General features: G+C 57.8%; 1 protein-coding gene across 3 annotated transcripts in view; it reads left to right on the top strand.

Annotated features, from left to right (window-relative positions):
* Positions 1-1260: 1260 nt before the first annotated feature.
* COL16A1 (collagen type XVI alpha 1 chain) overlaps positions 1261-25391 on the top strand; it is a 50303-nt gene continuing 26172 nt past the window's right edge. For 2 of the 3 annotated variants that reach the window (XM_058553504.1, XM_058553503.1), the window contains exons 1-43: positions 1261-1584; positions 3192-3298; positions 5253-5327; positions 5434-5551; positions 6349-6472; positions 6782-7048; positions 7657-7737; positions 7908-8033; positions 8826-8879; positions 9168-9194; positions 9752-9787; positions 10838-10864; positions 11965-12027; positions 12280-12321; positions 12446-12490; positions 12589-12624; positions 13010-13072; positions 13450-13494; positions 13580-13675; positions 13859-13897; positions 14530-14574; positions 14733-14768; positions 15278-15388; positions 15796-15831; positions 16054-16089; positions 16166-16276; positions 16638-16682; positions 18528-18563; positions 18708-18752; positions 19045-19176; positions 19940-19975; positions 20181-20288; positions 20603-20725; positions 20832-20885; positions 21091-21132; positions 21463-21498; positions 21584-21637; positions 21806-21874; positions 23776-23829; positions 23919-23945; positions 24722-24781; positions 24967-25014; positions 25146-25199. In XM_058553504.1, the coding sequence (XP_058409487.1) occupies positions 3226-3298; positions 5253-5327; positions 5434-5551; positions 6349-6472; positions 6782-7048; positions 7657-7737; positions 7908-8033; positions 8826-8879; positions 9168-9194; positions 9752-9787; positions 10838-10864; positions 11965-12027; positions 12280-12321; positions 12446-12490; positions 12589-12624; positions 13010-13072; positions 13450-13494; positions 13580-13675; positions 13859-13897; positions 14530-14574; positions 14733-14768; positions 15278-15388; positions 15796-15831; positions 16054-16089; positions 16166-16276; positions 16638-16682; positions 18528-18563; positions 18708-18752; positions 19045-19176; positions 19940-19975; positions 20181-20288; positions 20603-20725; positions 20832-20885; positions 21091-21132; positions 21463-21498; positions 21584-21637; positions 21806-21874; positions 23776-23829; positions 23919-23945; positions 24722-24781; positions 24967-25014; positions 25146-25199 (2835 nt within the window). In that variant the 5' untranslated portion in view covers positions 1261-1584; positions 3192-3225. The remainder of the gene's footprint in view (positions 1585-3191; positions 3299-5252; positions 5328-5433; positions 5552-6348; positions 6473-6781; positions 7049-7656; positions 7738-7907; positions 8034-8825; positions 8880-9167; positions 9195-9751; positions 9788-10837; positions 10865-11964; positions 12028-12279; positions 12322-12445; positions 12491-12588; positions 12625-13009; positions 13073-13449; positions 13495-13579; positions 13676-13858; positions 13898-14529; positions 14575-14732; positions 14769-15277; positions 15389-15795; positions 15832-16053; positions 16090-16165; positions 16277-16637; positions 16683-18527; positions 18564-18707; positions 18753-19044; positions 19177-19939; positions 19976-20180; positions 20289-20602; positions 20726-20831; positions 20886-21090; positions 21133-21462; positions 21499-21583; positions 21638-21805; positions 21875-23775; positions 23830-23918; positions 23946-24721; positions 24782-24966; positions 25015-25145; positions 25200-25391) is intronic. The other variant, XM_058553505.1, reaches the window with a different exon arrangement.

Genomic DNA, 25391 nt, shown 5'->3' with positions numbered 1-25391 from the left:
CGCCTGCTGAGCTCAGCACTTCCCAGGCCCCACCACTGTCGAAGCCACATCTGGGCTGGCTCCACGCAGGGACCACAGTGGGGCGCCTCTGTGGCCGTGGTTGGGGTTTCCGCTGACTCAGAGCCTCTGGCTCTGAAGGCGAGAAATCTCAGGCCTGGCCCCCACCCTCACCAGGGTTAGATGGGGCCACAGGGCAATGGCTGCATCATGTTGCTTCTACAGGAAGTCTGCCCCCCCAGATCAGGGCAATCCAGTTGTTCCCCCGCCCCCTCCCATCCATTCCTACCACTCATGGCCTCTTGAACCTACTTCTCTGGAGATCTTCAGCCTTCATGCCCAGAAACTGGCTGCCTCCAGCGGGATGCCCTTGGGAGGGTCACCTTGATCATCCCCTGCCTCTGGACAGAACTGGACACATTACCTGCTCCTTTCTCTTGAGAAGTCCAATCCCTCATCCAACTTCAATTCTTCTCACTTCCTTGGATCCTGCATATAAAGCCACCCCTCTCCATCACTGGTGTATAAGCTTGAATCTCAGCCTCACCCCCTCACCCTACCCCCACCTCTCGCCAACGTTCACATTAATAATGATAACAACAGTGAGTATAATCGAGCTCCTCCTTTGTGCCAGACCTTGTAGTAAGCACTTCTACAGACGTGAACTCGTTTCATGCTCACAACAACCCTGTGAGGTATATATGGTCATTATCCCATGTTACAGATGAGAAAATGGAGTCATAGTTGAATAGTAAGTTTCAGGCCACAAAGAGACTGGGATTTGAGCCCGTCTAACCGCATGGAGTAAGGAGGACTAAGGCCAGGGCAGAAGGGGTTAATTTAGCATCCCCGTAGGGGGGCCTCCCCCCAGTTCAGACAGAGGAACAGACTAACTGGGAAAGTTAGGCTGAGAAACTGGAAAAAGCTGACCAAGGAGGCTTGGGCAGCAGCCACGTCACGGGTGCCACGGAACCGGGGAGGAGGGTCTCCCCGCCCCCCTAGGCTTCAGGAGGCCCCGCCAGGGAAGGGGAGGGGGGTGGCACAGGGAGGCCCTTCGAGCTCCAGGGCTGGCTCTTAAAGGGCCGGCCTCCCCGCCCCTCGCCCGCCGCTGGAGCCCCCTGGCAGGGCAGCTCCGGGCACGCTGGGCCCCGCCCTGCTCCCGCGCCCGCTCGCTCACCTGGGGGAAGCGGGAGGGGCGGGCCCGGAGCGCGGCCAGGCCAGGAGCGGGGCTGTGCGTCGGGCCGCCTCTGCCGCCGCCGCTGGAGCCCCCTCCCGCCCTCCCTCCCTCCCCGCCTCCCGCCGCTGGCGGGGCGGGTCCAGCTGTGTTCCATTAGCGGCCCTGGCGAGTCCCCAGCCCCCTGGAACCGCCCCCTCTTCTCCCACCCGGAGCGGCCGGCAGTCCCAGGCAGCGCGCGCGGGGCGGCATTCAGCCCCAAGAGCTCGGGGCCCGGGACTGGGGGCCGCAGCAGGCCAGAAGTGATCAAGAACCCCCACAGCGGGCCCCGAGGAGCTAGGCCCTGCTTCCCCTGTCTGGCTGCCCGGGGGCTGCCTGGATTACTCAGTGAGGTGGGGGGATCCCCAGCCACGGTAAGTGCGGGTGAAGTGGGCTGCCTCAGGGCTCTGGGCTGAGGGCCCCTTCTGCCCCAGACTTGCTGTGTGACCTGGGGCAAGTGGCATCCCCTCTCTGGACCTCAGTCGCCTTTCCTATAGCTGGATGAGCTCTCAACTCCATCTCAGTTCTGACTCACCCTGCCCCCAAATCTGTGCCTTTGCATTGGGGTGGGATCAGCTGCTTGGAAGCTCCTTTCCTTCTATCCTTGTAGCCCCCTGCTCTGGCTGGGGCAGTGGGGAGTGGAGGCTAGAGATCAAGAGAGGGAAGGGGACAGGAGCTCATGGATGTTCACGCCTCCACATGCATTCACGTGCCTCCCACAGCTGGCAGCCCTTCCATTGACTAGCAGGAGGAGGAGGCCAGGATAGGGTTTGAGAGATGGGATGTGCACACCACTAGAATGGGGGACGAATAGGATGAGGGAACAGTTCTGCCCCAGGAAGAAGAAGATTGGGGTCCTATCTCCAAATATATTGAGGTGAGAGGTCCTTCCTGCTCTCATTCCCTATCCAGGACTGAGGGAGAGGAAATAGAGTTCCATTACAGCTGGAGGGAATGAGGTCAGACTTGCATAAGAACTTCCCGACAAGAAGGCCTACTGGAGGGGTGGTCATAGGCTGGCTGTGTGCACATGTGTATGTGCAAGCTGGTGTGTCTGGGTATATTGGTGTATACGTGTCTCTGTGAGCATGCCTGTGTGCAGGTAGGTTTGTGTGCACACACTGGCAGGAGTGTGTCTGTGTGTGTATGTGTCTGTGTATCTGCGTGTGTCATCCTGACACATGCATGACTGTGTGTGCGCACGCAAGCTGCCTGTCTCTGGGGACACCAGATGATGTATGGCTCTGCTGGCCGCTTGCTGAGTCTGCATTGATTTATCTGGGCCCATCCATCAGGGTTTAATAAAACTAAAAGACGAGCATCCATCAGCAGAGGAGGTTGGCAACAAGGTCCCGAGCCCCGGTGACCTGCTTTCCCGCCCACTGTACCCCTGGGGGAAGCTTTCTTGGCCCCCACACAACCCTGTGATGCCTGCCAGGAGACTCAACCCAGCTGTCAGCCCCTGACATTGTGGGTGCCTGGCAGGGCCACCTGGCTGAGCTGGGTGCAGCTAGCCAGGCAGCAGGCTAGTATATACCAGTACAGTGCACAGGTTGATAAAATATTGAAATCCTTCTCTGTGTCTTGGTAAATAGCCCCTATTGAACCTATGCCTCAAGGCCCCTCACTATCCCAATTGACCCAGCCTTCTAGAACCCTCTAGATCTCTCCTCAATCCAGCAACTATCCACTGGCACATCCGGATGCCGCCTGGACTCTGTTTCAGTGCTCCAGCCAGCATTCTGCTCTGGCTGGTCGGTGTCCATGCCATACCGGTGGTTAAATATTTTGAATATTGCTCCGTCCCAAATCCTAGCCCGAGGCCTGTGGTTGGGCCTCTGAGAGGGACTGACACCTGGCCAGGCCTCCTGCCTCCCCAGTACCAGCGCCTGGGCCCCATGGGCTGGCTGCTCCTTGCCCATGGGTGGAATTGTGCTGTGTGGGCTCAGGAATCCACCTTCCTGGTCTCTGTGATTTTCAGGTGCTGCAGCTGTGGCTGATCTCTCTGGACCAGGATGTGGGCATCTTGGGCTCCTGGCCTGTGGCTGCTTGGTCTCTGGGCCACCTGCAGCCATGGGGCAGATACAGGTGAGATGGCACGTGAGGATCAGGGTGCCATAGGCCTATGACTGGCTCCCTGAGGTGCTGGGGTCCTGTGCACATATGTGATCATGTGCCTGGGCCAGGTGGGCATTGATAGGAGAGCCTGCGGGCTGGGCTTAGGGTGGCCTGAGGTGTTTGCACACACAGCTGGTGTGAGGTGAGCAGAGTGTGTGTGTGTGTTTCTGCCTGCATGTTTGTGTGTCTCTGGGCCTCTCTGTTTTTGCGTCTGAGTGACTTTCTGCATCTGTGCATATTCCTGTGTCTCTCTGTGTGTGAGAGAACCGCCCCCCTCCCCAAACCAGAAACCCATCCTGTGCACCAAGTGCTGGTAGGGCCGGTAGGGTGAGGAGGAGCGGACGGTGAACTCTCCCTGCAGAAGGAGGCTGCATCGTGAAAGAGCACAGGCCCCTCCGGTCCTTTCCGTGGTAGAGAATCCTTCCTCCAGGCCACGTGCTCCTCCTCCTCCGTGGCTGGCCCTGGAGCTCAGATAAAGGGCCCGCCTCGAGGCCCAGACACTGGATGGGACAGAGGGTGCAGCTTTCCAGGGCCCGAAGCCAGAGGAAGTTGACTGGGCAGCTTGCCCTGCCCTGCTGGGTGCCCTCTGGGCTTGGTGACTCGGCCGCCTGGCCCAGCAGAAACAGAACTCCTAGAACCCAGATCCAGCCGAAGGAGGCAGAAGAACCAAGGTGCAGATGCGAGAGGCGTATGCACCCGGGGTCATGTGACTGCCGGCGGGGTGCGTGTGTACGTATGAGTTTCTGCATGTGTGCACGTGTGCCTTGCTCTCCTCTCCCTCACCGGGTCCCTGGGGGATGGGACAGAGAATTTCAACATCTGTAAGGAATCTGGGCCCATTGCCAAGGGGTGAGTCACCCATTGCTGCTGCCGATGCTGAAGACAGTGATAGTCTTTCTGGCCAGACCTGGGGGAGGGAGATTCCGGTAGGTTCACCGGGCCTAGGGATCCAGGATTGCTTCTTCCAGTCAGGCAGCCAGGGAGTCCAATGCCCCGCTTCTAGGAGCTGTATTCACTCTTTTGTCCCAGCTACCCCATCTGCATTGATGGGAAGGCCTTTTTGATCCTAGCCTCTATCTCTCCTGGTGTAGCACCTCTCTCAACACTTCTGCTCAATCAGCCCTAGGGAGGACGCAGGCCCATGGCTGCCCATCTGTCCCTTCAGGGTTTTAGAGACCTGAATTAAGCTATCCTCTTCTCCGGGAGCCTTTACGCCCTTAATATACCCTGTCTAGAGCCCCAAGACCCTGGGAGTTCCCTTGAGCTTGTGGTCTCCTCAGGCCCTCAGTCTCTTCTCACTGTTTCACAAGTGGTTATCCAGGTGACAAGTCAGTCTGTTGACTCAGACTTGTGTCTGGCCTGCTTGTCTGCTTTGGACGCAGGAAGTGGAACCCTACCCATTGTTGAGAATATGGCATCCCTGGTGGCATGAGCATCCACAACTCACATATGTGCAGACATATGCACGCACTTGTATGTAACACGAGTGTGCGTGAACCTGATGTTTCCTTACCCCTAACGTTCTCCTCTGCCCCCTGCTTGGGTGTATATCATAGAGGGACCACGTGTATATACATAGCTCCTCACCCCATCTGAGCTCTTGCTGGCCTGGCCCCTGACTTGGGGCCTTGGGGGACTTGGGTTCTAGGCGTTCTGGTCCTGCTGTGCTGTGAACTCACTTAGTAGCCTTGGGCCAGGCCTCAGTCTCTGCCTCAGTCTTCCCATCTGTGTACTGGGTGTCCTCCTGGCTGCCAGCGTGGCCAGGGTCAGAAGGCAAGAGGTGAAAGCAGCCCCAAGGCAGGACCTGACTAAAGGTCCAGAATGGGGACTATAAACTTGCTCCTTCCCGGGTTCCCCAAGAGCCCGGCTGTGTGGCCGCCTCAGCCTGAGCCCACCGAGGGCCCCACTGCCACTTCTCTTCCAGGTGAGCAGTGCCCACCCTCACAGCAAGAAGGACTCAAGTTGGAACACAGAAGCGACGTGTCGACCAACGTGACTGGTGAGTGCCCCTCTCGTCCCGCTGTCCCCCTCCACCGTTTTCCTGGAGTGGCCTGTACCCTGCCTCACCTGCCCGGCTGAGTGCTCCATCTGGTGTCTCCCCCAAGGCTTCAACCTCATCCACCGACTCAGCCTCACGAAGACATCTGCCATCAAGAAGATCCGCAACCCCAGGGGGCCTCTCATCCTGCGACTGGGGGCGGCCCCCCTCACCCAGCCCACACGGTAAAGGCCCTGGGGTGACACTCCCCAGCAACTCTGGAAGTGGGGCCTAAACCCAGGGTCCCAGTGGGTCATTTTATCCGGGAGTCAACCTGGTCTCCACTCCTGGGACTTGCAGGGTGGGCAGAGAAGAGGTGCCCGGCAGACCCACCCTCTGTCCCTGCCCTGTCTCTAGCTAGCAGTGGGTGGGGACAGGTCTGCATCCTACAGGCACCATGAGGACCCCAGGATGGGGGTGGGAACCTGGCAAGAGTCGTGTGTGTGTGCACACACACATGCCAACGTGTAAAGTCCAAAATCCTACAAGTCCTGGGTGGCCTAGCCCCCGCTTACCTCTCCTGCCTCATCTCCCCAATTCCTCTTGCTTTCCTGCTGCTCTGGTTGTGCTGAACCCTCTTCATCTTTTTCAATATCTCTCCTCCTACCCCAGGCCCAGTTACTCTCCCCAGGGCATCCTGGAGTCCTTGAAGCACGATTACCACAATTGTAATGAGATAGGGAAATAGTCATTCTGGGGCTTGTTTATGGTCTTACCCCCCGCCCCCGTCAGACTTGAAGGCTCCGTGAGGGCTCCCCTTCTCTGTGTTTTCCCCACCTTATCCCCAGCAGTCAGGCCCACACCGGTGCCTAGAATGCACTTAATGAATATCTGCAGAATGAGTGGATGTGTGTACGTGTGTTGGTCTGGAGGTGTGGGCCTGCACGTGTCTCGTGTGGGTTCAACAGTCCTGAGGGCCCAGGGTGGGCAGCAGGTGGGCTCTCACCTGAGCCTCAGGGCTCCCTCCCTGCTCTACCCCCAGACGAGTGTTCCCTCGGGGCCTCCCCGAGGAGTTTGTCCTGGTGCTGACTCTACTGCTGAAGAAACACACCCCCCAGAACACGTGGTATTTGTTTCAAGTGACGGATGGAGATGGGTACCCACAGGTGAGCCCCCCCGCCACCCCCACTGCTCTTGGGGTGTGGAGCGGTACCCGTCCAGCCCAACTGCTACCCCAGCCTGTGATTTCTGGGGCCTCCCTGCTCCGTCCTGTGCCCACCCTTGAGGCCACCCCTACTCCACCAGCACCCATCCCGTTCCTTCAGGAGGTACCGCTCCGTGACCCCAGTCAGCTTTCTTCCCTTTCTGGGCCTCGGTTTCCCCTCCTGTGAAGGGCCTTGAGGGCCCTCCACTTTGCCATGCTGTGACTCTGGGGCTCTGATTCTCTGTCCCATTCCTTTCCCAATTCCACACAGATTTCCCTGGAAGTCAATAGCCAAGAGCGGAGCCTGGAGCTCCGGGCCCGGGGCCAAGATGGCGACTTTGTGTCCTGCATCTTCCCAGTGGCCCAGCTCTTCGACCTGCGTTGGCACAAGCTGGTGCTGAGCGTGGCTGAGCGTGTGGCTTCTGTGCATGTAGACTGCACCTCAGCCTCCTCCCGGCCTCTGGGGCCCTGGCGACCCGTGCGGCCTGTGGGCCATGTCTTTCTGGGCTTGGATGCCGAGCAGGGCAAACCCGTCTTGGTGAGTGCAAGGTCGGGGTCTGGACTCTGCTCCCTCCTCTGGGAGCCTGAGCGAGCTCCCCGGAATCTGTATCTGACCAGGTCCTTCCCTGGCTCAGAATCCTCTCATGGTGCCCCGTTGCCCTCCAGGTGGAGCCTAAATATATTAACCTGGCATTCAGGGCCGTTTACGATCTGGTCCCTATAAATGTCTGCAGCATCATCTTCTCTTACATCTCTCTCTGCAGCTCTGCTCTGGTTGATTCCATCCCAGTCATCTGTCTCACCTGGTACTTTCACACCTCCGTGCCTTTGCATATGCTGTTTCCTCCACCTGGAATGCTTTTCCTTGCATACCTATCTGCTGAATATCTACTGCTCCTTCAAGGCCCAACTTGAGTGGAACCTCCTCCTCCCCGTTCCTCTGGGCCAAAGCGAACATTCCTTCCTCTTCCTCCTGTCCCTCCTCTCCCTCTTTCCTGCATGTGCAGTTTTGTTTCACTTTTGGTGACAGCTACATTCTTGATGGTCTCCCAGGCCAGACTGGAAACCCTCTGAGGGGCAGAGCCATCTCAGGACACGTTGCTATTTGATAAAATGAACTGAAACTGACTTGTGTGTCCGCTGCAGTTTGACCTTCAGCAGGCGCACATCTACTGTGACCCGGAGCTTGTGCTGGAGGAGGGCTGCTGTGAGATTTTACCGCGAGGGGTGAGTGGCCCGGCCCCAGCACAGCTGGGAGGGTTTGGGACATTGCCCGGGGGCGCAGTGTGTTGGAGATGGGGGCCCAGGAGGGGGATGCCTAGAGATCTTAAGATGAGTGGGTGAGGGAGGGGGTCTACCTTCTGTACTGACCCCAGCCCTTCCCCTACACTGGGCAGTGTCCCCCAGAGACCTCCAAGGCTCGCCGGGACACCCAGAACAATGAGCTCATCGAGATCAGTCCACAGACGGAGGGCAAGGTCTACACCCGCTGCTTCTGCCTGGAGGAGCCTCAGAACAGCAAGGTGGGTGGGCAGGGCAGGTAGACACGGGCACGGGCAGGCGCAGGTGAAGGTACGACTTTCTGACCTGACTGAGGTCTGCCACCAGGGTCAGCTGTGCCTGGGGAAGGGAGGGCACTGGAAGCCCCGCCTGTTTGTGTACCATTCCTAGAGGACTCAGGGAGGCAGGCAGCCCACTGAGTGACCCTGTGCCCGTCTGCCTGTTGGCATTGAGAGTTGTGCCCATCTAGCTCTGGCACAACCCAGACCCTCACTGATGACACCCCAGACCCTTCTGGTGAGGGCACGACCAGGTGTGCACCCAAAGGCAGTTTCTCCAGGGTCAGGATACCTGGCATCAGAGGCCAGGCCACACTGTCTCCTTCGGGGCTTGCTTGCTCTCCTGGGCCCAGCCCTGGCCAGTGCCAGGCTGGTTCTCCACCCAGCACCATGACCAGCTGCCCTGCTCGCTCTCAGGTTCTTTAGGGGTCGCAGGGAGGCCCAGTTCCTCCCTCAGCCCCGCCCCCTTTCTAGGCAGTCTCCCTGCCCACCCGGGCGTCATGCCCAGCCTCTGGCTGCAGGAACACAGGATCCCATTGATTCATGGTCTTGTTTTCTCCGACATCACGTGGGTGGGGGGAAAAGGAGAGGGTAGGTGGAGGTGCCAGGGGCCTGAGCAGGCTCTTGATGCCCTGGGAGGTGCCAGACGTTAGGCTGCGGATACCTGGGGTCCACACCCCTGCCAGGCTGCCCCTTTCCAGCATGGGCCCTTGAACTGCCCCCTCCTCAGGAGTTCCCTTTACTCTGTCTGCCCAGGTGGATGCCCAGCTGACGGGAAGCATCAGCCAGAAGGCAGAAAGGGGAACAAAGGTAGAGATGGTGGTGGGTGGAGGAGTCCGCGCTGCCCTCAGTCTGCCCTCCATGCCCTCTGTCAACCCCTTGAGTAAGAGACTCTACTCCCTTGCTCTGCCCACCTGCCCTACTCCTGGACAGAGCTTAGCATATGTAGGTGCCAGCTCTGAGAAGGAAGGATGAGTGGGTGTGAGACAGACACAGCGCCTGGCACTATCGAGGGCACCCACTCCTGGGTAGGGGTGTTGGAAGCAGGGCTTCATCCCCTCTGTTCCCTGCCCATTCCCATACCCTCCCTTTTCCCAGGTCCATCAGGAGACAGCAGCTGATGAGGTAAGCCTCCCATCTAGACTGGCAAAGAGGGCTTGGTTGAGGAGATGCCAGCATGAACCCTTTGGCCAAGGCTTTGGGGTGCTGGAGCCTGGGCCTGGGGGTGCAGGGTGACTACACAGCTCCCAGCGTTCCTTGGGGGGGCCCGATGCTGGGCCCTGTCTGCCTGCTGCGTCTCCTTGGGAGGAAGGGTTTAGCCCTGGACACACTTGCTGAGTTGGCAGCAAATGGCCATGGGCTTTATGGGGAGAGCCCAGACCTCAGCCATGGGACCTTGGATTCTGGGCCTTACTCTGCCCCGACATGCTGTGTGACCCAGAGCCCACTGCTATTCCTCTCTGGGCTTCAGTTTCCTTATCTGAGAAATGGCTTGGCTTGGGGTTGGTGGGAGTTGAGAGGCAAGGCTTGTTTGATAGAATTCCTATCTTCATGCTCCCTCAGACACCACCCAGGGCACATGTGATGTTCTGTGTGCTTGGTGTGTGTGGTGGGGGGATGGGGTGGAGAGGGCTGGTCCCGGGCTCTCAGAACTGACCTCCCGGCCTGTTCTTCCCTTTCAGTGCCCACCTTGTGTCCATGGAGCCCAGGAGAGCAATGTGAGTGAATAGAGGCTGTGCAGGGTGGGGTGGGCGGGGGCTGGGAGGGGTGTTGCCTAGAGGTTGGCTTGGCAGCTTTCTGGTTAAAGACAAGGGGGTCTTTGTGCAGCTTCACCCTCCCTCCCTGCCTGTCCCCAGAGCTGGGCTTGGCTCCCGCCCCCATCCTGGCCAAGCCAGGGCTGTGTGGAAGGAAGCCTCGTGCCCTGTGAGCTGGGCAGTGTATTGGGATCCAGGGTGGAATGGGGACAGGCAGAATCTGGACGTTGGTTGCTGATCCCGGCTTTGCACACCCCTCGAGGACTCAGGCCTGCTCTGTTTGAAGGTTTCCCATGTCATCTGGGAGGCCTAGAGGAGGGGAAGGGCTGGGTCAGGGTAACTCAGCCCAGCACTGGCCCCCAAAACACATGTTGGCTCGGGGCCTCCCCTCCTATCCCTCTCTAGCTGGCCCTGGCTCAGCCTCCCTCTGGGGGTCCCGAAGGAGAAGGGAGAGGGGCTCAGTGCGAGCCCAGCTGGTACTCAACTGTGCCTCTTCCATGGGCAGCATGAGTCACCACTTTCCCATGGCCTGACATTCTGAGTTGACATGCCACATTGGGTCCACAAAGGGCACAACCCCGGCTCCTCTCAGCCCCAAGCCTCTGACCTTGGGGGACAACACGAGGTACCCTTCTGCTGCTTGCCCCTCTTTCCATCCAGACCCCTACCAAATCTGGTAAGGCTGATAGTCCCCAGATGTGCAGGGGTTACCATGGCAACTGAGCAGCCATGTTAGTCTAGCAATGGGGTGAGGAGTAGGGGGTGGGGGAGAGGGGTGGTGCTAGCCAAAGCCAGGCGGGTTGGAGAAGGTAGATTAGACCCCTCTGCAAGTTTATCAGCCTTAGGATATAAAGTCAGCCTGCTGATTGGCCTAGGAGGCACAGCAGGGGCTAGGATTCAGGCTACTGGTCCAGCGACCATGTTGGGTGACCCTGGCTAAATTGCTTGCCCTCTCTGGGCCCCTGGTTTCCTCTCCCTCCCTGAGATGTAATGCTTTCTCCTCTGTCCCCTCAGGTCACAATTGGTCCCTCTGGCCCCAAGGTGAGTCCCACATGGAGAACAGGACACTCCTGCCCTCTTTGGTGGCCCCACCGTATCCCATAGCATGTGGCCCTGTGGCTTTGTGTTTATATCAGGGCTACCCGAGCCTGTATGTATGTTTGTGGGGTGATTAGGTATGTGTGTGTGTTGGAGAGAGGAGGGGGCTGTGGGTGTACAAGAATGTTAAGACCTGCCCTTTTCTGAGGCCCTACTGTGCGTCAGGCCCTGGGCCACATGTGCACATCTGTTACCTTCCTGAACCCCCTCAAGCATCCTGTGGGGTGGGAGCTCTCATTTTACTCCAGGGAAAACTGAGGCCCCGCTGTGCCCATGTGTGTGACTGGTTGTGTCAGAGTGAATGTGTGTGGGTGTGGCTGCCAGTATCTCTGGGACGTGTGTTTGCACGTGTCTGGCCCGCTGTGGTGGGAGTGAACCCCTATACCTGTGGGCCTGACAGGATGGCTGAGCTTGTGAGTGTTGGGGTAGGAGCACATGTGCAAGTGTGAGACTGTGCACTTGTGTGTGCCCGTGAGTACATAGTGTAATTCCTGGGGCCCCCTTCCTGTGAGTGCTGACTGAGTGCCAGGCTCTATGCCCAGTGCATCATGTTTCTTCCTCACCACAACCCCTTGAGGTAGGTGCTGACATGAATCCCATTTTATTCATGAGGAAACTGAGGCTCAGAGAGGTTGCACGACTTGCCCTGGGTCATAGGCTAGTAAATGGTAGAGGTGGGATTTGAACTCAGGCAGCCGGACACTCACCACCGTGGGTTCCTGTCACTCCATATGTGTGTGTCCATGCGCCCCTGGGTGTGCTGTGTGTGAGCTAGCGTGCCTGGGTAGGGGTGTGGGGGAGGAGATACCCTCTGTGTGAGACTGTAGATTTGCCAAATATAGCCTTTTGGTGGGGGACAGACATGGGGATGAATATGTGTGGAATCCATATGCTGTGTGCCTAGTGGGGGGTTGGGCCAGAGTTGTGCTCATTTACACACCCATGTGTAGTGGGTGAGTAGAGGAGACCGGACTGGGGAGAGCTTCCTCTAGGCTCCCATGTGCCCCCTCTGGTCCCAGCCCTCATTTTGGTCTCATCCACAGGGAGGGAAAGGCGAGCGGGGCCTCCCTGGTCCATCAGGACCCAAGGGAGAGAAGGGAGCCCGGGTAAGTACCCCAGCCATGCCCACAGCAGGACCCTTCCCAGCTGTGCCTTGGGGGTGGGCTGGGTGTGAACCATCACCCCATCATCTCAGCTGGAAACCTGCAGCCTGGCCCGCATGGGGGCTGAGGGCCAGTCTTTCTAGCGGTTGGTGTGTGGAAACCTCTATTTTCTAGGGGCACCAGGCCTGTGGGATTCCTGGGCCCATCTTCCTCAAAACAGGGCCCCGGCTCTGACCCCTTGCTCCCTCCCCGCAGGGCAAGGACTGTGTCCGAATCTCCCCGGATGCCCCGCTTCAGGTAGGACCTGGAGGCGAGGCCTGCTTCAAGGCCAATATGGGGTCAGCCCCTGGGGAAGGGGCTGTGCCCTCGGCAGCCCACGGGGTGACCCTGGGCCCCTCTCAACACCTGTCTCCCTGCTCAGTGTGCAGAAGGCCCGAAGGGCGAGAAGGGGGAGCCGGGAGCCTTGGTGAGTGTGGGACCATGGATAGGGCAAGGGCAGTGGGGTCTTGGCCCAGCCTCCCCTCCTTTCCTCATCCCTTCTTTTGTGTCTCATCCTCATCTCAGGGACCCTCAGGACTCGCAGGCTCCACAGGCCAGAAGGTAATGGGCCTAGATTTCGAGGGGTTGGTGCCAGGGAGGTCTGCAGGTCCTACAGACAGGAGGAGGGAGGTGTCCAAAGGCTGCCTAGAGGATGGTGTGGTTGGGCATAGAATTGGTGGTATCCTCCATTGCTCCCAGTCATCCTGCCTTGTCCAAATTCCTGTCAGACCTAGAGGGAAATGCCACAGACTCCCCGAGTGAGTGGCTTGGCTGGTTGGGAAGTTCTTCCTGTTGTCTACCCTCCCATGGTGACTGAAGCCACTCCATCTCTGAGGAGGCAGAGACCAGGGATCTAGAAGGCAGCTATCCCTCCCCCAGATGGAACTGCCTCCGTTCTTCCAGCCCCTTCCTTTAACCCCAGTCACTTTGCTTCTTCCTTCTTCAGGGCCAGAAGGGCGAGAAGGGAGACGAAGGCATCAAGGGCTTGCCGGGAAAGCCAGGCCGAGATGTATGGCACTTGGGACCCTTCCCCACCATAACCCCACATCCCTCAGTGTGGATCCTGAACCCGCTACCCTTGCTCAGACAGGAGAATGGAGACCGGGGGGGCGGGGGGCGCTGTGTGGGGGCCCCTTGCCAGGAGGCATAGCAAGGAGGGGGCAGAAAAGGACCTGAACTCAGGCCTCCTGGCTCCCAGCCGAAGAGCCCCTGACTTCTAACACCCTGAGGCTGACATCTGATGACCTTGGGGCACCGGGGTGGGGTCTGGCTTTGGGGAGGGGCAGTGAGGGTGGACAGGTGGGTATGTACCCATCCCAGAGGGGCCTGCTGCCCCAGGGAGGTGCCAGGCCTCCGGCCATTCTTATACCCTCACCCGCTCCACAGGGCCGGCCGGGAGAGGTCTGCGTCATAGGACCCAAAGGGCAGAAGGTGAGTTGTGGGTGTCTGTGGGGTGGACAGCGGGTGGTGGGGCTGAGGCAGCAGCTCTCTCACGCCTGCCTCATGTCTGTGCCAGGGAGACCCTGGCTTTGTCGGGCCTGAGGGGCTGGCAGGAGAACCAGGGCCCCCCGGCCGCCCTGGTCTCCCTGGGATAGGACTTCCTGGGACCCCGGTGAGTACCCCTTGCCCCTCCTGCCGTCCTTTCCTCGGAGATCCTTCTCCTGCCCACCCCACCAGGGGTCGGGGAGATAAGGCTCGGTCCCAGGGGTCCTAGTTGTGGGAAGGGGCTCAAGTCCATCTCACTGTACTGCGAGGCCCCTGGGAAGCTGCCACTTGATCCTGTTTCTGCCCTCAGGGGGACCCGGGTGGCCCTGCAGGCCCTAAGGGAGACAAGGTAAGGAGACACAGGCAGGAGCGTGGGCACATGGGGAGCACCCTGCTCAGTGGGAGGAGAGAAGAGAGTGGGGGCGGGGGCAGCTGGGGCAGCGGCCATGTGCGGGGAAGGGGCCAGGCATTCGGCTGAGAAGGCTGGGCTCGGCTCAGCCAGGCCCCTCGGTGCAGAGGGTCCCCATCCCAGTGCTTGCGGACGTGGGACCCTTGGCCTGGGTTCCAGGCACAGGGACAGGCAGGCCTAAGTCTAGTAACGACTGGAGTGGCCTTAACTGGAGGGTCCAAGCCCATTTTAGTGCCTTGTGCCTTGATGAGTAGAAAGCCCTGGCAATGTCTGTCTGTCTCTCTGTCTGCTGTGGTTCCTGGGGTCACCCAGATTCCTCCCAGCCTGTCACACTGGGGAAGGTGTACGCAGAGGCCCCGTGTCCTCCCTTCCTTTGCAACCAGAAGGACTGGGGTTAGATGTGGAGAAGGACAGGCTACAGGAAGTGGGTATTTATTGACCAAACAGATCAAGAGGAGATGGGAGATTTGGCAGAGATTGTTCTGCCATCCAGAGAGGGACCCGGATGGGGAGGGGGTGGTGGGCTGAGGTCCCAGCCAGGAGCCTCCCCCTTAACCCCTCTTCTGACACAGGGCAGCTCCGGGGCGCCGGGAAAGGAAGGTCCTGGTGGGAAACCTGTGAGTGACTCCAATCTGGTGGGGGCGGGGGGTCGCTGCCCACCACACCCAGGTCCGCTCCCCAAGGCCTCCAGAGGGAGGGGGCTGGGTCCTCGGGCCCTCTCTTGGCACACCAGTCCATCTGCCCTGCACTAATGCCATTGCTTCTGCTCCAACAGGGGAAGCCTGGGGTGCCAGGGCTGAAGGGAGAGAAGGTGAGTCCCGGGCCTGGTTGTTCCAGGTTGGGGTGGGAGTGGGAGCCCCTCTCTGAAGGTGACACTGAGCATCAAAGGCCCTGGGCAGAGGGGTGCTGGACCTTCCTCAGGGGACCCCTCCACCACCCCTCATTTGTCCCTATGGTATGCTCGTGTGCTTACTAAATAAAGAGCCTGGCTTGGGAGTTACACAGCTGGGTTCAAATCCTGCATCGGCCCCCTACATGATTTATGAACGTGGTAGATGGATTAGCTTCCCTCTTTGCCCGGGTTTCCACATCTGTAAATGGGACACAATCATTTCTTAGGGCTTCTTGTGAGGATGTCGTTTTGCGATGTCCAGGAATCACAAGCTGAATGAATGTCATTTGAACAGACAGCGCCTCCAGTGTTCCCGCTGTCCACTTTGATGTTGGGGTAGGGTGCTGGCCCACCCAATGTCTAGAGCTCCTTGCCTTCCCAGGGTCTCAACCCCACGTTGTCTACTCATGGTCTCTCCCTTCTGCTAGGGTGACCCCTGTGAAGTGTGCCCAACGCTGCCTGAAGGGTTCCAGAGCTTCGTGGGGCTCCCTGGAAAGCCAGGGCCCAAGGGGGAACCGGGTGATCCTGCACCAGCCAGGGTGAGTGCCCGGGGTGGCCATTGAGGGACCCCACAAAAATACCTGGAACTTGATCATAGAGAGGAGTTGGGCAGAGGGACTGGGTAATTCTCATAGCCATAGAGAGATTGTGGGCAGAGGGTCTAGGCTCTTAGCTGCCTGGGTCGGGGGTGGGCACTGAACCATAGAGTTTAGGGCTGGGCTAGAAGGCCACCCCAGGTCTCCATGGCAACCTCCTATGGTTCTTGAACAGAGGCTAAGATGCCTTTTGGGCAAGCTGGGGTGGAGCCAACCCTTATAGTGAGCAAGGCTGTGCCCTCCTCCTGGGATTGGGTGTTGTTTGGGGGTGGAGGAAAGGGGTGGGCAGGGCTGGGTTAGGTTCCTGGCCTGGACTCCCACCCCACTTCCTCGTGGACCCTTTCTTTTAGGAGGTCCTGGGAGCTGTTGGACAAAAAGGTGATCGGGTATGTACAGGGACTTTCCCATGGGATGACTTAGCCTGGCCTCGTTACTTCATCTTACATGGGTTGATGAGTCCTGGCTTTGGGGTGACCTTGAACCTCCTGGGACCCCCCCCGGGTGTTTGAAGGGTTTGTGGTGTGTGACATTGCTGTCCTCATATATGGCTAGGAAGTTTGTGGCACCCACACTCCTGATCTCAGCCCATAAACCTCTTCTCCCTGCAGGGAGAGCCTGGGATCCGAGGTCTCAAAGGAGAGAAGGTGAGGGAACCCGGGTCCCCTGGCTGCCCCCCTCTGACTTCTGGGAGCCTGTCTGATCCCTCTCTTCCTTCCCCAGGGGGAGTCCTGCTTGTCCTGCAGCTCGGCTGTGGGGGCCCAGCATCTTGCGCCCTCTGCAGGGGCCAAAGGAGACCTGGGCTCCCCTGGCTTCGGTTTGCCAGGCCTGCCGGTGAGTGGCTGCTTCCTCCTAGCCAGCCCAGTCCAGCCCATCCTTGCCACACTGATGGCCTCCTTGGCTCCTTAGGCCCCGACTCTCAAGGCAGAGACCAGGAGGGAGGCCCTGAGGTGGGTGTCCCAGGCATGCAGCCTGCTCCCTCCCTCCATCCCTGCACTGCCCCGGGTCACTTGCCCTGGGGACTCCCTCGTAGAACCTCTGAGGGCCGAGCTGTGTCACAGAAGTAACTGTCCAGCTACCTTCAGGGTTGTGGGATTCAGAATTCTGAGCTCTTTCTGGTGGACACTGGGACCCTCAGAGTCTTGGAGGAGTGGGAGTGGGGAGATGCTGTGACTGTGACTTGATTGTTTTTCAGGGGAAAGTTGGGGCTCCAGGGCCAACAGGGCTGAAAGGAGAGAAGGTGAGACCTGGGTTAGATGTCAGGGACACCAGGGCTTCTCAGCAGGGAGGCAGGGAAGCGGAGGCCCTGGACGGGGAATAGGGACAACATAGACAAGAGATCCCACTGCACAGCCACGGGAAATACACTCATCAGTGTTTTACAGGCTGGAGTCAAAGAATTTATTTCTGAGAGCCCTCGTGTTCTCCAAGAAAATTCTTTGGTTTTGTATTTTTAATTTATTGATAATCTAAAACAAGCACATTCAAGACAACCTTATAATAAAATAATAATATTTATCACTCTTTACCACTTGTTATGTGCCAGGCACTGTTCCAAGTACATGTATTAACTTGTTTCATCCTCCCAAAGCCTTATGGGGTAGGTACTCCATTATTCCCATTTTACAGATGAGGAAATGGAGGCACCAAAAGGCCAAGTAAATTGCCCAAAGTCACAAAGGTGTTTGGGTGCAGAGAACTGGGATTTGAGCCCGGGAAGTCTGGCTCAAGTCTGTAATCACTCCTTGGCTCGGTCACTCGATTTCAGTGCCCATGTTAACATTTGTATTTATGATTACGTTGGAGACAAATGACGGCATTGAACTTAGAATGCCATGTGACTCAGATGAGGGGTTCTGTGGGTGTAGAGTGTTCAAGTGTGAGAAACACTGAAATATGTGTTCAGACCCAGCTCTGCCAGGTAAACCACACCTGTCATTTCGCAAATGGAGCTTTGCCTCCCCGCCTCATACCTGCTCCCTCTTCCAGGCTTCTCTATCTCAGTAAAGGGCATAAAACCAGCTCCTCAAACCCCAAACCCAATGTCATCCTTGATTCCTCCCTTTCCCACATCATTTCCTCCATCTGACAGTTCTGCCAACAGCATCTCTCAACTCCCCCCCGCTGCTCTCCACCTCCACGACCGCCACCGTCGTCTCGGTCCCCATCTTTCTCACCTGGACGGTGCTGACAGCACCCTTTCTGGACTGCCCGCAGCCACGGCAGCTCTTTAACAGTCCATCTGTCATCCAGAGGCTAACGTGGCTTTGTAAAGAGAACTCAGGTTACCATTATTTCCCTGCTTAAAATCCTTCCAAGGCTCAACTTTGTGCCAAAGTCCTGCTCTGCCTGACAAGACCCTGGACAACCGGCCTGCGGCCTTGTCAGGTTCATCTCTTTCTCCTCTCTCTGTTTCTTGTGCTGTAGATGTACTGCCCTCCTTCCATTCTGGATTATGCCAAGATGGTTCCCACCTCTTAGATTTGTACTTGTGGCTCCCACTGTCTAGAACGTTTTCCTCTCTGTCCTCCCCCATTCATTCACTGCTGGCCTTACTCTCATCTTCTTGGTAGTTGTCGTTGACACTTCTCTGACCACCCTGTCTGAAATGGCCTCCCCCGCTTACTTTGTCTCATCACTTTGTTTAGTTCCTTCCTAACACTCATCGCGATTTACAGTTACTATTATTTAAGAAGTTCTTGTTGTCCCCACAAGTGTGTAAGTGCCACAGAGCATGCTGTTCACTGTTACATGCCAGCACCTCGCCTGGTGCGCGGTGCATATAGGCGTCCAGGAGTAGCTACTGGATAAACGAATTAATGATCTCTGTGTGCTGGGTCAGGGCTGAGGGTGGGGCTGTGAGTCTGTGAAGTGAGGCTAGGAGCAGAAACAGGCTGGCCATAGACTCCCCTGGGGACCTTGGGGAAATCCCTTTCCCTCTCTGGGCCTCAGTTTCCCTAGCTAGGAAATGGGAGAGGGGTAGCCTAGAGGTCCCCTGGGGCTACTTTTGTAGCTTTGGGTTTAGGATTGGCCTAGTACCCGTATGCCTCCTCTCCTTGACCCTACGTCTCTGCTTTGCTCTCAGGGTAGTTTCGGGGAGGCAGGCCCAGCCGGCAGTGTGGTAAGTGTGATTTGGATGGCAACAGCTCCTAGAGGAGGACAAAGTGGGAGGTGCTGCCCGCGCCGGGAAGATGATAGGCCTGGACTGTGCCGCAGCATGGCCCAGGCAGATGCCAGGCCTCACATGTGGCTTTTTGTCTCGTAGGGGCCCCCAGGGCCAGTGGGACCAGCAGGCATCAAAGGAGAGAAGGTGAGTCTGGGGACATTCTCCAGCTGCAGCCAGGGTGAACTTCCTAAACACACACTCCTCTTGTCCTCCTTCAAACTCTCTGAGGCTCCCCACTGCCTGTGGATAACATCTGACCCCTTAGCGAGGCAGTTAAGACCCCTGATGACTTGGCCCCCACCTTTGTTTCTTACTTGTTCTCCCACCATCTTCCTGAGATATCCTTTGCTCAGGGCTGTGTCAGGCTGGCTGCATACCCCAGCCCCAGATTCCAAGCTTGGCCTGGGGCCCCCAACCCTGTGTCCTTGCTCTGCAGGGGGAGCCTTGTGAGCCATGCCCAACCCTGTCCAGGCCTCAGGATGGGGACGGCCACATGGTGGCCTTGGCTGGCGCTCCCGGAGAGAAGGGAGAGCCTGGGCCTCCAGGCTTCGGCCTTCCAGGAAAACAGGTGAGTTCCTGGGCCTCTGGGGGTGGGAGGCAGGCAGGGCTCACGAGAGGGGAGGACCTGGGGCTCTTGGCTCCCTGGGCAGTGGGGAGTAGGTGGGAGTGTGTAGAGAGGTCAGTGCCTCTGTCCCCAGAGGGAGCTGGCCTGACAGGCCTCTGCCTTTATCCTGGGACACAGCATGGCAGAGTATGCAGACAGAGCACAGCCGGGACCCAGCAGACCTGGGTTCAAAGTCCAGCTCTGCCTTTTACTAGCTCTTGGACTTGAGCAAGTTCCTTTTGCTCTCTGTGCCGCTGTTTCCTGTGCATGGTGTGTTGTGAAGCCCAGGAATGATGTGTGTCATTAGCAGCACACGCTAGGCACCCAGGAAATGATAGTTCCCACTGTGGTGATGATATTATTACTGCTTTACTGATCACAGCGAACACGAACAGAGCGTGCACTGTGTGCCATGCCCTGCTTCACATATAGTAGCTCGTCTGCTCTCACAAGAACCCTACAGGGTAGAAGCTTATGCTATTTTTATCGTCCCCATTTGACAGATGAGGAAACTGAGGCACAGATAGGTTAAGTAACTTGCCCAGGGTCACCCAGGCAAGACTCTGGCTCAAGTCTCTTTTCTTAATCTATGTGATATTGCTTCACTAGAACGAGAGCAGATTCTGGTCTGTTGTGTATACTGTTGTATTCTTGGGTCTAACACAGTGCCAGACATTTAGGGGTGTCTGGGACAAATGAATGGGTGTTGGAAATGCTTTCTCCTCAGGGCAAGGCTGGAGAGCGTGGATTGAAGGGGCAGAAGGTGAGAGAACCTCGGTGGGCATGGGTGGGCACCACCTTCTCTTAGATGCCCTCTCCACCTCCTTTTCCTGATTGCCCTGTGCCCACTCTCTGCTCCCTATTCAGCCCCCAGCCCCAGCGAGGGCTGTGAGTGCATGCAGGTCCCAAGAGGACAACCTATCCCCAGCTGGGTCACCTCTGCCCTCCTTGAACCCTACTCCTTACAGGGTGTTGCTGGGAATCCAGGAGATCCCGGAATGCCAGGCACCACGGGGCAGCCAGGACTGTCGGGAGAGCCTGGGGTTCGGGGCCCCAGAGGGCCAAAAGGAGAAAAGGTCAGTCAGGCGGGGGCAGTTTGTTGCACGAGCAAAAAAGAAATCAGGCTGAGAGCTAATGAGGGGGAGGACTGCAGAGTCAGGCTGTGAGCCTTACAGGATGCGAGAAATACTGGGTGAAGATGCCTCAGCTCTTCTCTGAGGCAGGGAGAAAAGCTAGGAGTGTCAGGGGCAATTTTGATTTCCCAGGCTGAGGTGGGGGCGGCAGAGGGGCAGAACTCCCAGAGGGGCATGAAGACCCCCTTTCCGATGCCTCCTCCTGGTCCTTGCCAGTCCTGGCTCACCAGCTCCTGCCTGTGCCCATCTCTGACCAGGGTGATGGCTGCACTGCCTGCCCCAGCCTGCAGGGGGCGTTGACTAACATGGCGGGACTGCCTGGGAAGCCGGGCCTCAAAGGAGAGCCGGGCCCTGAAGGCGTGGGCCGGCCTGGTAAACCGGTGAGTTCTGGCTGTCTGCCCTCTGATCCTTTCCTGCCTGGGCTTCTCTTTGCTCCTGCCTGCCCCCTTTCCCCTGGGAGACCCATGGGCCACCTATGTCTTTTAGGGCCAGCCTGGTCTACCAGGGGTTCAAGGGCCCCCGGGACTGAAGGGCATACAGGTATGTGTGAGTAGGGGCCCTGGACTGCAGGTATGTGGGTGAGGTGGAAGGTGGGGAGACACATGGGGCAGTGGGCCTGGAGTGGGAACTGGAGATCAGCTATTAGGAGGGAGACGGTGGAGGTGGAGGAGGATAAGGCGGGCTGGGGAAAGAGTGCACAGTGAGTGGGACTCTCAAGCCAAGAATTGTCCTTCTGCCTCTTCAGGGGGAGCCTGGGCCTCCAGGAATGGGAGTCCAGGGGCCCGAGGTGAGTCTCCAGCCTTGACTTTGCCTACCTGCCCCCCTAACACTTCCATTAGCCAACCGCTCACTCCCATTTGCCCCCCAAACCACAGAGCTCTGCCTGCCCCCAGATGATCAAGGGCATGGCATTGGGATAAGGAATTGGGCAGCAGCCCTGGCCTGCTGATGCTTCTGTCAGGGACCTTGGCTGTGAGCCCCACCTCTCTGACCTTCAGTGTCTCCTCGGGGAGCTCTCCTGAGTTTGGGCTGGCAGACACCCCACCCCAGACCAGTCTGCCAGTGGGGCAGGTTGGTCTGGGCAGTTGTGGCCCAGTCTGCCTTTTCTGACTTGCAGGGGGAGCCTGGAGCTCAGGGTTTGCCTGGCATTCAGGTATGTCTGCCTCAGGCCTACAGGAGGCTGGCAGGGGAAGGGGCCACTCTAGGAGAGAGATAACTAACTGTGCTTCCATCTGCAGGGGCTTCCGGGACCTCGAGGACCACCTGGCCCCGCTGGAGAGAAGGGAGCAAAGGTGAGCCTCTGCCTCCTTGGGCCCCGGGTCTGCAGTGCTTTGGTGCTCTGGCAGTGGGCGCAGGGGACATGGGAGCTGAGTGATGCCCATCAGGGGCTGACCAAGACCTGGTCTGATGCGTCTTACCTGCTAGATTGCCCATGAACCTTTGTACCCTCTCTTCCACAGGGATCTCCAGGGGTAAAAGGAGCCATTGGACCTGTGGGATCCCCTGGTGCTAGTGTCTCTGGGCCTCCGGTAAGGGTCTTCTCTGCGCTCCATGCTGGAAGTGTTGCTGGGACCAAGGATGTTGCTGCTGGGAAGAGGTCACAGGGCTGACCCCGCCCATCCCTGCAGCATGGGGAATGGGAGGAGAGAGGCCTCAGCCTGGTCCAGCCTTGGAGAAGAAGACTGCACTGTTTGGGGGGGAGCACTGAATCATGACAATACCGATCACCACCATCTTTTGAGCAGTAACTGTGCTGAGGCCCTGTGCTCAGCTCTAAACAGCCATTCGCTTAATCCTCACCACATCCCTGTAAGAGAACAGCCATTACTGCCTCCAGTTCATAGATAAGGAAACCGAAGGGCGGAGAGCAAGGAGGTAGAGCCAGGACTTGAATCCAGGGCTGTCTGACTCCAAGCCCGCATGTTAACTCCCTGTCACTGCTTCAAACCTGGGAGTCATTCGGGGTCATCTAAACTGTGCTGCCCAGTAGACCTATCTACGATGATGGAAATGTTCTGTTTGTATTGCCTGAGGCACTAGCCGCTAGCCACAGGTGGCTGTTGAGCACTTGAAATGTAGCTCGTGTGACTGAGGAACTAAATCTTAAATTTCACTTAATTTGGATTAATTTAACTTCAAATAGCCACATATGGCTATTGGCTACCATTCTGGGCGGCACAGATCTATCTGGACCAGCAATCCTTCCAATCTCATTACTCTCAAAGACCTCCCCTTGTTACTGTCCCACCTATGATTCCCATGTTTTAAAAGATGTGCCTATTGAACAAATTGCATAGATTAAGCCATAATAAACGCATTTCCTCATTTTCATTCATCAAAGAACTGTGTAATAGTCAGCTTCTACTCCACATGAACCCACTAGAATTTTACAAGATGATATAATTCTAGCCTAAATCAAAGAAATGCTGCCTTTCAGCCAGCCTGTGCTGTGCCAGGTCATGGGCAAATGTGTAATTTTTCTTGGGCTTTTGGTAATGTGAAAATAGCCCAGGGAATCGTTTCTTTTCTGTCTTGATGTCTCCCTAGAGAAATTCCAGTTCCAGTGTGGGAATCATGGATGGATTCCTCCTGAGGGCGCACCGAGTCCAGAGGGGTCACGGACTTGCCCAGGTCCATGCAGCCAGCCTGTACTGTCCAGCAGAGCTGGACAGTAAGGGTCCCTGCCTGTCCCAGGGAGCCCCAGGGTCAATCAGGAGTAAAGGTGAAGGTGGGCCTGCTCCTCGGAGAGCTTCGAGTCCTGTGTGCAAAGGTGGCATGCCCCATCGAAAGGCAGCCGTCGGAATGCCTCTGTGCGGCCAGGCTGACCTCTCCAGACCTTCTTCCCTCAAGCTGAGTCGCATGTAGGAGGCTTCCCAATCCAGGCCCCACCCTCACAAGTTGTGTGACCTTAGGCAAGTGACAGCCTCTCCGAGTCTCCAATTCCTCGTTGGTAAATAGGGGCTAAAATTCGTCTCTCCTCCTGACATAAATGAGTCAACTGACATAACTATTGTGAGAGAGAGAATGTGTGTCAAGCATGAAAGGGAGAGAGGAGAGAGCGGGACTTGGGACCGCACAGACCCGGGTGCCGTCGTGCTGTTGGGTCTGTTACAAAATTTCTTTCAACCTCAGTTTCCTCACCATACCGTCCTGCAGGGCCAGGAATGGGGACTTCATTCCGTGGTTTCTGACAGGCGTGTGGCCCAGTGTCTGACACTCCAAACGTGCTCAGGAAGTGCCAGTCTTCTTCCTTCTTCCTCTCCTTGTCTCCTGTGCCTCAGTTTCCTCCTCTAGAACGTGGGCGCCAGGACGCAGGCTCCAGGGGAGCCTGGCGCTGCTTCTCTCTGTCCTATTGCCCTCCCCTGCAGGCGGGCCAGCTGGCGGGCTGCTGTCCAACCTTGATGACTAACCCTGGCTTCTCTCCCTTCAGGGCCCTGAGGGGCAGAAAGGACAGACTGGACTTCCGGGAGCCAGAGGGATGCCAGTGAGTACAGTGTCCCAGGGCGGAAGGAAGCCACATCTGGCCCTGCCTGCACACCCCTACCTACTCATCTCCCTGTTTATTCCCTGCAGGGTGAAAAGGGATCTCAGGGAGAGAAGGTAAGTCCCAAGGATCTGTGACCAATACTCTGGGGAAATTAGCAGCCCTTGTAGCCCCGCCACCCAGGGGAACCTATGCACGTGGTAGTGGCTCTGGACTAGAGGATGGGAACTGAGGAGTCATCCTGGTCTTCTTGCCACCCACCAGTTCCCTGGATCCAGGGAGCAGAAGCCCCAAGCATTTCCTACTTCACCTGGTGGCAGGCCCAGGGCTCAACCAGGATTCCCAGAGACCCAGAGAGCAACAAGGCCTCCATGGGGGTCAGCTGCATTTTCAAGTGGGCCCTGAGTCAGAAGACAGGGGCAGAAACTGAGTTGGGAAGGACTAGTGGTGAGGGGACAGAGATGAGTGGGACCGGGAGAGAAGGGCATGGAACCAGGCTGGCCCAAGGGGAGTGGAGCCACAGCTGGTTTGAGCTCTGACTGTACTGGAGGCGGGAAACGTGTGCAGCAGCAGACGGCAATGAAACTAAAAACACAGTAACAGCCCTAGCCGTTGTTTGCTGAGTGCTTGCCGTGTGCCAGAAACTATGTACATTAATCCATTCCATCCTCTTGACAGTCTGTGCATTTGGTATAATTATCCCCATTTTACAGATGAGGAGACTGAGGTTCAGTGAGGTTGAACAGATTGCCCAAAGGTACAATCATAACAGGCAGATCCTGGATTTAAACCTTGGCCTCTCCATTTCCAGAGCCCACGCTGCCTTCCAGATATCAGTTTCCAGAAGGTTCTCCATCCTTGCCCCCTCTGACAAAGGCTCTTGTCTTTGCAGGGTGAGCCGGGGGAGTGCTCCTGCCCCTCTCGAGGAGACCTCATCTTCTCTGGCATGCCGGTAAGTGGTGCTGAGAGCCCTCCCCCCAGCCCGGGGGAGAGGCCTGGCTTCCTGCCTCAGCCCACCATGCAAGGGCCCCGCAGGGCTTTGCACCCCAGCCAGCTGCCCCCCCACGCAGCCCTGCGCTTGGTGTGGACGTTGCCTATAACCTCTCCCCTTCTTTTGCGACCCCCACTCCCACCCAGGGTGCTCCGGGACTTTGGATGGGCAGCTCCTGGCAGCCGGGCCCGCAGGTGTGTGTCGCTTGTCTCCTCTGTCACTCTTCTTGTTCGCCAGCACCCACGGCTTGCCCACCCTCACACCACTGCCCCCAGCCATGGGGCAGAGCTTTCTTCTGGGTCTGACTGTTTCCTCTCTCCCTCAGGGTCCTCCAGGTGTTCCCGGACCGCCAGGCCCCCCTGGAGTGCCTGGGCTGCAGGTAAAGGGGAGGAGAGAAAGAGTATGGGAGGCAGGGGGGCAGGGCTCACGCTCCGGGTGTGCAGGACCCTGAGTGTGCCGCTCCCCCACCCCACAAACGCGCATATCATTTCTCACCCCCCTGTGCTCCTGCTGGGCGGCATGGCGTGGAGGACCCACTGACCCCTTAGGGCAGGCTGTGGGCACTCCCAGC

The sequence above is a fragment of the Diceros bicornis genome, chromosome 13, assembly GCF_020826845.1.
Source record: "Diceros bicornis minor isolate mBicDic1 chromosome 13, mDicBic1.mat.cur, whole genome shotgun sequence".
Lineage (NCBI taxonomy): Eukaryota > Metazoa > Chordata > Mammalia > Perissodactyla > Rhinocerotidae > Diceros > Diceros bicornis.
This window is presented reverse-complemented; position numbering and strand designations above follow the sequence as displayed.